Raw genomic sequence first — 11,099 nt, 5'->3', positions numbered from 1 at the left:
AACCCCAACCCCAACCCCCAACCCCAACCCCACTTTTTATTATTAATTAAATCAAATGCTTTAATAATTTAATAAGAGTATTGCTAAATGTATTTTTTTAGTAGTTAATCAGATTTTAAGAATTTACTAAGAATTACTTTTATTATTGCTAACAATTATTGGTAATAGAAGAAATTTAATTATAATTGTAAATATTAAATTTTTTACTTAAGATTTTAGTTTTAAATAAATTACCAAAGTATTTAGAAAGCATAGCTTAAAGATGGAATCATATTCTTATAATTCAGGTCTAAAAGAAGTTACCTTTGATGAAAAAGGTTTATTTTTTATTCTTCTACTATTTAAACGCTTAACTGTAAATAATTAATGTTCTATTTTCTAACATGAATAGAATCTATGTCAGAAAGAGGAACCTCTTTAGGAGGAGATGATTATCATCTAACAGAATCAGTGATAGATAAATAAATGAAGGATTTCTAACAAGATAGAAGGAGTTTAGAAGATCCTGATTAGATTAACTTTAATGACCGTACAAAAATTTTAATTCACTAGATTATGCAATTTTTTTATCAGCAATATTTAAAAGGATCTTGGGAGATGACGAGTTAAAGACGTTAGACTAAACTCTACCTTAAAAGTGTATCAAATGTGAATGCAAATTTAATTCTATAACTAATAGGAAGTTTCAGTGGTAATTTAATTATAGATTAGCTCATCATATGTTTATATTTAGAATTTAAAATTTAAAATATGAAGAATTTAAGCAGTTTTTAATCCTATTTTTAGAATAAAATGTTGTTGAGGTTCGTTTTTTAGAATTTTAATTTCTTAAAATAAAAGTTACTTTTGTGGGTATCCAGTTTGCAAAGACCATTCTAAAAAAAAGAGAGAAGATCCCTCAAAGCTAAACACAAGCAATAACAAGTCAATAAATAATCAAAATAATAGTACTATATTGAATACATCTGGAGGAGAAAGTGAATATGAAAAAAAAAATTTTAAGAAAATATGTGACATTTGTGAAGATAAATATCTGAAGTGGCAAATAAACTTTTCATTCTAGTAAAAGAAGGATCAATATGATGAAGTTACATAAAGGTTAGAAAAATAACAAAAAGATATTTTAGAAAAAATAAAAAAATAATAAGACGAAATAAGTAGAATATAGTCATAGGTAAAACCAATAAATATTAAATGAAGTTTATCTTTAATTGCCTAAACAATAATTATTTATTTAAATAGGAAGAACAAAAAAAGAAACAGTTTGAAGATTAAAAGAATGAAATATTAAAGAAGATTGAAAAAGCAGAAATGGAGGATACAGATCTTAAAAAGGAAAACAAAGACTATTTATTAAAAATAGATAAAATAGATACTGAAATTAATAGCATGATGAAATAAATAAAAGAAATCGATGAGGAATATAAGCAAAAGTATTTAATTAATCAATTTACTTTATTTATTTATTTAGTATTTATAGTTAATCAACATATATTTTAAAATGCTATTAGGGTAACAGAAGAAAAGAATTTAACCTAAAAAATAAAAGAAATAGACTAAGAAATAGAAAATGCTCACTAAATTATTGAAGAAATAGAATAAAAAATCACAGACAATAATCTGATGATGTAGAGATAAAAGTAAATTTATGATGTCAGAGATTCTCGTTTAGATAGCAATTTAGATAATATTAGAGAAAACTCTGCAATTAGAGCTAGAAAAGATTAGAATATAGATAAAGAAAAAAATTGTAATGTATGCTAAATCTTTTGAATTGACCATATAAATATTTATCAATTTATAGAATTAGTTATCCATGTTTGAAAAAAAATTTAATTTAAGAATAAAGTAAATTAAATGTATTATAAAAATATAATTCACATTAAATCAAATCTAATTTTAATTAAATATTATTTTATTGAGAAATGTATTTTTAAAAAGTTAATTAGACTATTTGAAGTATTTGAATATCATCAAAATATCTTAATGTAAAAACATTTTTCTATTCAAATCAGAGCAAGAAAAGGTTAATAGATTAATGATAAAGAAAAGAAATGTAATTTATGCTAAAATGTTAGAATTAAAACATTAATGAATGAATTTTTTTAACTTTTAATAAATTCAAATAGTTTCCTTTATTATATAATCATAATTCTAAAAGTATTTTTAATAGATATAAATAAATTAAAAATAAAAATAAAATTCCTTCTCAGAACTAAACATTTTTTAAAAATTTAGCAATATTTTTAAATATCAATTAAATAAAATATTATTCAATTTAAAATATTATTTTTTTATTATTTGATTGTTTGTATTTTAATATTTATATAGAATGTTAATGCTAATTTTTATTAATTGATATTTTGTATTTTAATATTTATACAAAATGTTAATGCTAAAATTTGTTGTTATATTTTTACTTATATATATAAATTATTTTAAGCAATTAAAAATGATAATAAAAATTAGTATTAAAGATTATTGCAAATAATTCAGCTCTAAAATATTATTTTGAAATTTTAAAAACTATAAATTTTCAATATTAAATTAAATGATTGAAGATATTTTTAAAATTTTGCCAGTGATCAATCTTTGATTAATGATGAATAATTTCAAAATTAAAAGACTATATTGATTTTTTTTAAGATATTTATAAAAATCATACATTTTTAAATGCTCACAAAAATTTTTGAAATTTAATATAGTTTTTTAAATAAAAAATATAAAAGGAAATAATTAACTAATAAAAATTCGATATTATCACTATCTCTATTTAAAGTTAAAAAATGAATTACTCTCCAAAAGCTAATAAAATGAAAAGAAAACTCAAATAAGAATTAACTGAAGTAATTAAAAATAATAAATAAATATGTTTAATTCAAACAGCTTTATAATAAAACTAATTTTCATAAATGAATTTTTTAAAAAATGCAATTGAGATTTAATTCATAAATAGAAGTTCTAAATAATTATAATGTCATATAGGAATAAAGACAAGAAATAAAAGAAGCTTTTGATTTATTTGACACTGAAAAGACTGGAACTATCGATTACCATGAATTAAAAGTTGTTATGAGAGCATTAGGTAATTTATATTTAAATATATATGGATTTCAGCATTAGATTTTATTTTAATGTTTAACAAATTAAGAGCATAAATATTATTAGAGTTGATAGGTTAAATTTCTTTTAAAATATTAATAGGATTTGATGTCAGAAAAACTGAAGTTGTTTCATTAATTAGAGAATACGACAAGGATGAAACTGGTAGAATTGAATATAATGACTTCGTAGAAATTAGTAATAAGAATTATTAATTTTTATGACACATAAAAATAAAAATTTTCAAAATTAAAAAGTGACTCAAAAATATAATGAAAGAGATCCCACTGAAGAAATATTAAAAGCTTTTAAATTATTTGATGAAGATAATACTGGAAAAATCTCTTTAAGAAATCTTAAGAGAGTAGCTAGAGAATTAGGAGAATAGTTGACTGATGAAGAATTGCAAGCTATGATTGATGAATTTGATAGAGATTAAGATGGATAAAGTAAGTTTAATTAGCAATAAATTATTTATATTTTATTAAATAAATAAATCTTTTTATTTAAATAGTTTCAGAAGAAGAATTTTTAAGTATAATGAAATAAACAAGCATATATTGAGCCAATTTATTTGTAAAAAAGTATATAAAATAAATAAATTAATAATTAATGATTTTATTATAAAACTATTTTCTTGCAGTTATATTATAAATATATTTTAGTTTCATTTGATTTTTGGAAATCAAGTTAATTATATTATAATTATCATTTCTAAATTCATTTTAATTAAAAATAAAAAAATTCTTTATTTTTTAATTTGATAGTCGTTATGAATTAAGTATTTAGATTTTACATTTATATTTTATTCATACTAAAATAAGTTACTTAAATAATTTAAGTATTAATTAAATCTATTTTTTTGAAACAAAAAAAGATTAGGTACTAAAATAATTTATCATTTATTGAAATTAAGATGTTAAAATTAAAAATTTAATTGTATCATAAATAGAATTTTCTAATTAATTTTTAATTTTAGTTAAAAATAAAAAATTCATTATTTGTTTATTAGTAGTCGTTACGAATTAAAAATTTAGATAATACATTTATATATTATTCATTCTAAAATATGTTAGTTAATCAATTTTAGTATTAATTAAATCTATTTTTTTGAAGCAAAAAAAAATATTAGGAAAATAATTTATTATTTATTGAAATTAAATATTAATTAATAATTTAATTGTATCATAAATAGAAAATCTAATAAATCTTTCATTTAAGTTAAAAATAAAAAAAGCTCATTATTTTTTAATTTGATAGTCGTTATGAATTAAATATTGAGATATTACATTTATATTTTATTTATTCTAAAATATGTTAGTTAATTAATTTTAGTATTAATTAAATCTATTTTTTTAGATAAAATAAAAATATTAGGTACTAAAATAATTTATTATTTATTGAAATTAAGATATTAAAATTAAGAATTTAATAGTATCATAATAGAATTTCTAATAAATTTTTCGTTTTGGTTAAAAATTAAAAAAATTCATTATTTGTTAATTTGATAATAGTTATGAATTAAATATTGAGATATTACATTTATTTATTATTCATTCTAAAATATGTTAGCTAATTAATTTTAGTATTAATTAAATCTATTTTTTTGGATAAAATAAAAATATTAGGTATTAAAATAATTTATTATTTATTTAAATTAAGATATTAATTAAAAATTTAATTTTATCATAAAGATAATGTATATTCTATTAAAAGAATTTAAATACAATTTTTAATCAAATAAGAACTAGTATTTTTATAAAATGCATGATCACTTTTCGCTCCTAATATTTTATATTTAAAAAAGGATCTAAAGTTAATAAATATTGATAATTAAATTTTTACTTATCTTTTGATTATAAGATTATCAATAAGTAGAGATTGTAGCACTTTTTATAGTTTGTAAAGATATTAAAATTAAAATGGATTAAGAAAATTTGTAAGCTTAGAATGAGCTTATCGATTTAGAAGCTTGCTTACCTAAAATGATAGAATAATTTTCTATTAGTATTGATAAAGAATATGTTATTAGTAATTTTTAGATGAGAGTTTAAGATGATGGTATTACAATATGTGATTAAAAAGGATTAATTTATGAATTGAATACAGGTTAATAAGATTTTTTTGAGCATTGTAAAGGTAATTGTTATTTGAATATTTATATTTACTACTATTACATGCTATTAAATTAATTTTAAAGATAAGTTAGTGACTATTTCGTAAGGTATTGTAAAACCAGAGTTTGAAACTAATACTTAAAAATTGATATTCACGATGTTTGCATAAGATATCTAATTGAGTCCAAATTAAGAAGATTTGATTGGAGAATCTAGCTATTAAAGCAATGAACCAGTTAATGCAAGATTTAAAATCTTTGATATGGAAAATAACAAAAAAAAATAAGAAATTTATGAAAAATCTTTTATCATCAAAAAACAATTAGTTAAAGTAGATAAATTCTTATCTTTATAAGAACAATATTTGCTTATTATATTTAAAGATTAAATTATATTTTATAAAAAAGAAACACTCATAAAATTTGATTATGCAGCAAGGAAATGACATATGGATTTCCCTTACTTAATCATATAAGATATAATAATTCCAAGTTTAAGAAGAATAAGCTAGACAATAATAAAAGCTACTATAAGAACAGCACAAAAAGCAAGCTTAAAAGGTTTAAATGCAATTCATTAAAATCATTTAAAAATTTACTCATAAATATAAAGAAAGAGCAGGTCCCTCTCGAAAAAGAAGACATTGAAGATGAAAAGAAATAGTCATTTAAAACTCCTTCTAAAAAAGGAAAAACTCCTTTGAAGTCTTTAAATAAATAAGATGAAGAGGCAGTAGCACCTTAATCAAATAAAAAGAGCTAAAAACGTATAAAATATTAAGAAGATGTAGAGGTTAATTAGTAAATTTCTGATAATAAGCCAATTTAAATGGAAATTGAGCAAGCAGAATCTGGTGATAATAAAGAAGAACTAGCAGCAGAAGGAGCTGTTTCTGTTGCTAAGGAGAAAAAAACAGAAATTAAATAACATTTAATTTAAAATCAAAGAAAAAATTTACAAGAAATATATGAAAAAGAAAGTAAAATATTATAAATTAACTTTAATCAATCTTCTTAACACATCTTCTTTTAAATAAAATAAAAGAATAAGCTAAAAAGTAAGTTAACAAAAAAAGAATTGTGTAAATGGAAGATATTGAATATGAGGAAGAAGATATAGATGATGAGTCAGATGAAGAAAATGAATAAAATAACTAAGATGATGAAGAAATAGAAGAAGAGGAATAAGAAGCTTTTGTAAACAAGCAACCTGTGAAATAAAAAGATTCAGAACTTAAATAAACTGATATAAGAATTGATGAAAAAAATACTATAGAAGAGAAGTAAAATAAAAAGTCAATTTTGAAAGTTGCTAATGCAGAAAAATAAAGTGAAATAATAAAATCCTTAAAGAAAAAATCAATTTAGAAGGCAAAAGAAGCAGAAGAAATTGAAATTAGTGAATAAATGAAAGCTTAATTACAAAAATAATAGGAATATAAATAAAAGCTAGATAAATTGTAAAAGTTTGTCTTGAAAAGTAAAATAGTTCTTTAAATATTACAAATTAAATATTTTTTATTCTAATAGGAGAGTTTTTATATTATGTATAAGACTTTTAGAAGAAACCTTAGGTAAGAAATGCAGTACTGCCTAGAGATCCAAATGATAAGGAAAAAATGAAGTAGTATTCTTTAAAAGTTGTAAAACATTTGGAATCACAATATAAATGATTTTGTAAATAAATAGTTCAAAATAAAAATTATTTTAAATTGGTGATCGACTCAAATAAAAATTAAAAACATCCCTTTTTATTTAGTCAGTGTTTTTTTAATTTATTTATTTGTTTATTTGCATGCTTTCTGTTTTGTATTTTAGCTTCAAATATGCTAATTAACTAATTCTTATATTTTTATTATTCTTACCCATAGATTCATTTTGAAATTTAACGAATTTAAACACAAAAAAGATTATTAAATTATAATAACAAATAAAAATTATTGGTATTTTAGACTAACAAGCATGTTTTGAATTGTTTTATATTATAAAAAGTAAATATCTTATAATAAAAAATAATAATAAAAAATTTCAAATTAAGCAAAAAGCATTACTATTCTAATAGATAAATAAATAAATTCAATTTAAAAGCATTAGTTTTACATTCTATAATAAACATTTTATATGATTTCTTAAAAGACTTAAAGCTTTTTATGTGAGCTTCTCTTTGAAATAGCAAAGGGAGAAAAATAAGTAGAAGTAGTTCGTCAGTTACTTGGAGAATAGGACTCCTTTGAGCCTTATTCAGCTTTTCGTAGAATAGATTAGTAAAGAAAAAAATTCATAAATAGTTATGACATAAAAGATTTTTTGAGCGAAAACGGATTCCCTCATTCTTTATAAGAGTGTGATTTATTTATCAAAGCATATGATATCGATCAAGATACTAAGATTTCCTATACTGAGTACTATTATATCAAATTTTAAATCAATTGTTTATTTATGTAAAATATAATGTAAATAGGTTTTTAAGAGCAGTTTTACCTTATGACAATTAATCTTTAAGAGAATAAGTCTCTTAGAGACCTCCTTTAGAAATAAAAAGCAATGAAAAATTATCCTGTGATGTGGAATACACTTTATCTAAATTAATTGATAGGTAATTAAATTATTTTTTACATTTATAGTGAAAAAACTATACATTTATTATTATTAGTAAGACTTTTATAAAGTGTTAAAGGCTTCGTTTTTGAGCATCAAAAACAGTTTTAGTTTGTTTTTTTAAATTTTATTCATTTCTGATCTTTGTTTGATGATGCATTTATGTTGTTTTTTTATTAGGGAAATACAATGTAACATAGCTATTATAGAAAAGAAAGCCTTACTTGAAACAAGATATGATTTTAGTGTAGCCGATTGCTTTAATACTCTTGATGTTAATAATAAAAAGATGCTTGATGGAAGGGATTTTTATGCTTTTTTTAGAAAAAACGGTTTAGTTTCTTATGAAGACGAAATTATTTCTTTGCATAGAAGACTTGACTTTGACTAAGATGGCTATATTTCTTATGAAGATTTTTTTTATGGAATATCAAAATAAGAAACTCTTGAAAAGGCAGAAAGACGTAATCCTCATGAGCATTAAATAATTGCATCTCCTTTTAGAAAAGTTTCTAAATCTCCTATTGGTGAAAGAAAAATAAGCTAGCAATTTACTCCAAACAGTAGCATAAAGAAAAAAGCAAATTAGCTTTCTAGCTCAAAAAAAAATGTCTAAATTTTATCACCATCTAGAGCAAAAAACTATTAAAATTATAATAGCGAATTTTAAAATTCCCCTGTTAGAGAAAATTCTCGTTTTAGAACCTCAACTGGCTTTAAACATTCTCCTGCGAAATCAATACTTAAGAATTCAACTAACAAAATGGAAATTGAAAAAAATTTATTGAGAAATGAATTAAATTATTCTAGAGAGTTAGATTAAATATAATCTTAATATGCTTCTAGAAATTCTGATTATAAAGATGATCCAAGCTATCTTATGAGAAATAAAATAAGAGAATCATCTAAAGATGTAAGAAGTGATCCTTATATTTAAGCAAGAGAGATATTTGAAAAAGAAAGAGCTATAGAAGAAGAAAAATAGAAAATACTGTTATAAGAAAAACTAAAAACAATAGATTAAGAAGAAAAGTTAAGAAGAGCAAGAGAATAAGAAGAATATGAATATTAGATATAAAAAATGAAGGCTATAGAAAGAGAGTAGTAAATGAGATAAATTGAAAAGGAAAATCAAATAAAGCAACAATAAATACTTCGTGAAAGGGAACTTTAAAAGCTAAAGTTTGAGAGTGATTTAAAACAAAGAGAAAAGGAGAGATAACAAAAGTAAGCAGAAAATGAAAGAAAATATGTTATAGAATAAGCAGATTTTTACAACAAAGAATATGAAGAAAAATAAAGAAAGATCATCTAACTTGAAAAAGAGTAGAGATTATAAGAGTTAGAAAGAGAGAAAAAAATTAATTAATTAGAAAAGCTTAAATAGTAGTAAGAAAAAGAAGACAGAGAAAAGAGGCTTATTGATGAAGAAAAAGCCATTTAAGAATAAATTGAGTACGAAAGATACTTGAAATAAAAAATTTAAGATGAAAAAAGATATGCAAGTATTGAGTAAAATATAGAAAAAAATAGAGCAAATAGACCTTCTAGTTATATTAAAAGCATAGATAAAAGTATGGATCTTTATAACTAACATTCACATCCATAACCTACTAATTATTCTTAAAAAAAAACTGCAAGTTTTGCTGAAAGATCACCAGTACTCAGTCAAAAATATTCCACCCCTAAAAGATACGACAATTACGATGAAAAAAATACTTTATAATACTCTTAATTATCTTAAAATTATAGAAATCCAATTTTAGAAAACAATAAAGCTTAAAATGATCGTGAGCTACAACATAAAACTCTTTAAAAATCTCCTTATTCTAAATTATCATACAGCCAAACAAATAAATATGATAAACCCTCCTATACATCACCAATAGACTTGAGAGAAACATCAAAAGTAATTTAAAAAAAATTTAAATATTGAAAGTAATTAAAAAATAAATTATAGAATACGAGAAGTCCAATAAGCAATCATTTAAGTGCTACTAAAGATAGAGAATTAGATAGAAGTGATTTATATAAAAAATAAAATTTCTCAACCAGCTAAAAGTAGAACTTGACTTAATCAAATAATAAAAGAAACAACTATAGCTTGCAAATAGAGGATTAATTGATAACATATTTTTTAGACATAATCTAAACAGAAAAGAAATCTGAAAGATCCAGATAAGATCTAGCATTACGTCCTGATTTCAAGTTAGGTGATATTTATAAAATACTTGATAAAACTTAGAAAGGATTTATCAGCTCATTAAACTTAGAAGACTTTCTTAAAAAAATAAACATTTAGACATCAATAAATGATATTTATCTATTGATGAGAAGATACGATTTAGATAACGATGGACAGCTAAGGTAAATAAATAAATAATAATTGATTTGTCTTATTCAAAAATTTTTAAAATGTACAGGTTTACAGATATTGCTGAAGCTATTACTCCAAAGCAAAGTGAATATGCAAAGTTATTGAATAAAAGAGAAAGCTACTTAGAGGGAGATATCCAAATAGATGAAGTAATTATTTAGTTTTAAATAAAAAATGTTTACACGAAATCAACACAAATATCTAGGTTTATTCTTTTGAAACTATGAAGTTATTGAAGGAATTGTTTTTGATCCTAATAGAGTCTGAATAGCTAGTTGAGTAAATTAGATATTCATTAAAGTAGCATAGGAATTTTAGCTTTTAAGAAAGTTTTGGGATGATAGATTAGGATTAAGATGGATTTATTAACTAAGCCGAGGTAATTTTTTATTTTTAAAAAATAATCCTAAATACTAAAAAATATATTTTAAAAATAGCTTTAACATTTCTTTGAAAAAAATAATGTATTTTGTAGCGATAAAGAACTTAAAATGCTAGTTCAAAGATTTGATCTAGATAGAGATAACTAGATATCATTTGGAGAGTTCGTACAAGAGCTTTCTCCTAAATCAAATAAAATATATTGAAATAGGATTTTAGTATTTTTTAAAATAGGTATATAAAAATTTATTAATTAATTAAGTGAAATAATTAAACATAAATAGGAAAAATATTTGTAAATAAGAAAATATAAATAATTGTAAATATCTATCTATCGATCTATATAATATAGTTGTATTTATTATAAAATATTTTTGTATATTTATTACTAATTGATTATTATTAAAAGTTATCTTCAAATTACTTCGGAAATATACATGAAACAATATACTCTGTTCCTATTAATTAGTTAAAATTTTTATTTTTAAAAAAGTTATTTAAAATTAATTTTTATTGGTAAATCAA

The 11,099-nt window shown here is 21.0% G+C and overlaps 4 protein-coding genes across 4 annotated transcripts; all 4 read left to right on the top strand. All coding sequences in view use genetic code 6, as the record gives it.

Moving 5' to 3' along the window:
- Positions 1–262: 262 nt before the first annotated feature.
- On the top strand, positions 263–1,773 carry TTHERM_00523060 (EF hand protein; the record flags this gene model as incomplete). Its single annotated transcript, XM_001014484.3, has 6 exons — positions 263–317; positions 392–529; positions 574–691; positions 841–1,174; positions 1,243–1,433; positions 1,512–1,773. The coding sequence occupies 6 exons, from the start codon at positions 263–265 to the stop codon at positions 1,771–1,773; spliced, it is 1,098 nt and encodes a 365-aa protein (XP_001014484.3).
- A 1,013-nt stretch (positions 1,774–2,786) lies between these two features.
- On the top strand, positions 2,787–3,666 carry TTHERM_00523059 (basal body centrin protein; the record flags this gene model as incomplete). The annotated part of the gene is made up of 5 exons (XM_001470720.2): positions 2,787–2,846; positions 2,986–3,085; positions 3,205–3,300; positions 3,360–3,551; positions 3,617–3,666. The coding sequence occupies 5 exons, from the start codon at positions 2,787–2,789 to the stop codon at positions 3,664–3,666; spliced, it is 498 nt and encodes a 165-aa protein (XP_001470770.2).
- A 1,358-nt stretch (positions 3,667–5,024) lies between these two features.
- On the top strand, positions 5,025–6,891 carry TTHERM_000523058 (EF hand protein; the record flags this gene model as incomplete). Its single annotated transcript, XM_012797335.1, has 6 exons — positions 5,025–5,241; positions 5,303–5,550; positions 5,627–5,779; positions 5,832–6,198; positions 6,264–6,698; positions 6,749–6,891. 6 exons carry the CDS (start codon positions 5,025–5,027, stop codon positions 6,889–6,891), a joined length of 1,563 nt encoding a protein of 520 aa, XP_012652789.1.
- A 448-nt stretch (positions 6,892–7,339) lies between these two features.
- TTHERM_00523050 (EF-hand pair protein) lies at positions 7,340–10,780 on the top strand (the record flags this gene model as incomplete). Its single annotated transcript, XM_001014483.2, has 7 exons — positions 7,340–7,620; positions 7,680–7,814; positions 7,997–9,725; positions 9,777–10,183; positions 10,240–10,342; positions 10,399–10,572; positions 10,631–10,780. The coding sequence occupies 7 exons, from the start codon at positions 7,340–7,342 to the stop codon at positions 10,778–10,780; spliced, it is 2,979 nt and encodes a 992-aa protein (XP_001014483.2).
- Between the last annotated feature and the right edge of the window lie 319 nt (positions 10,781–11,099).

This window comes from Tetrahymena thermophila, assembly GCF_000189635.1.
Source record: "Tetrahymena thermophila SB210 genomic scaffold scf_8254664, whole genome shotgun sequence".
Classification (NCBI taxonomy): Eukaryota; Ciliophora; class Oligohymenophorea; order Hymenostomatida; family Tetrahymenidae; genus Tetrahymena; species Tetrahymena thermophila.
Note: the sequence above shows the minus strand (reverse complement) of the source record. Positions and strands in the feature narration are given on the sequence as shown.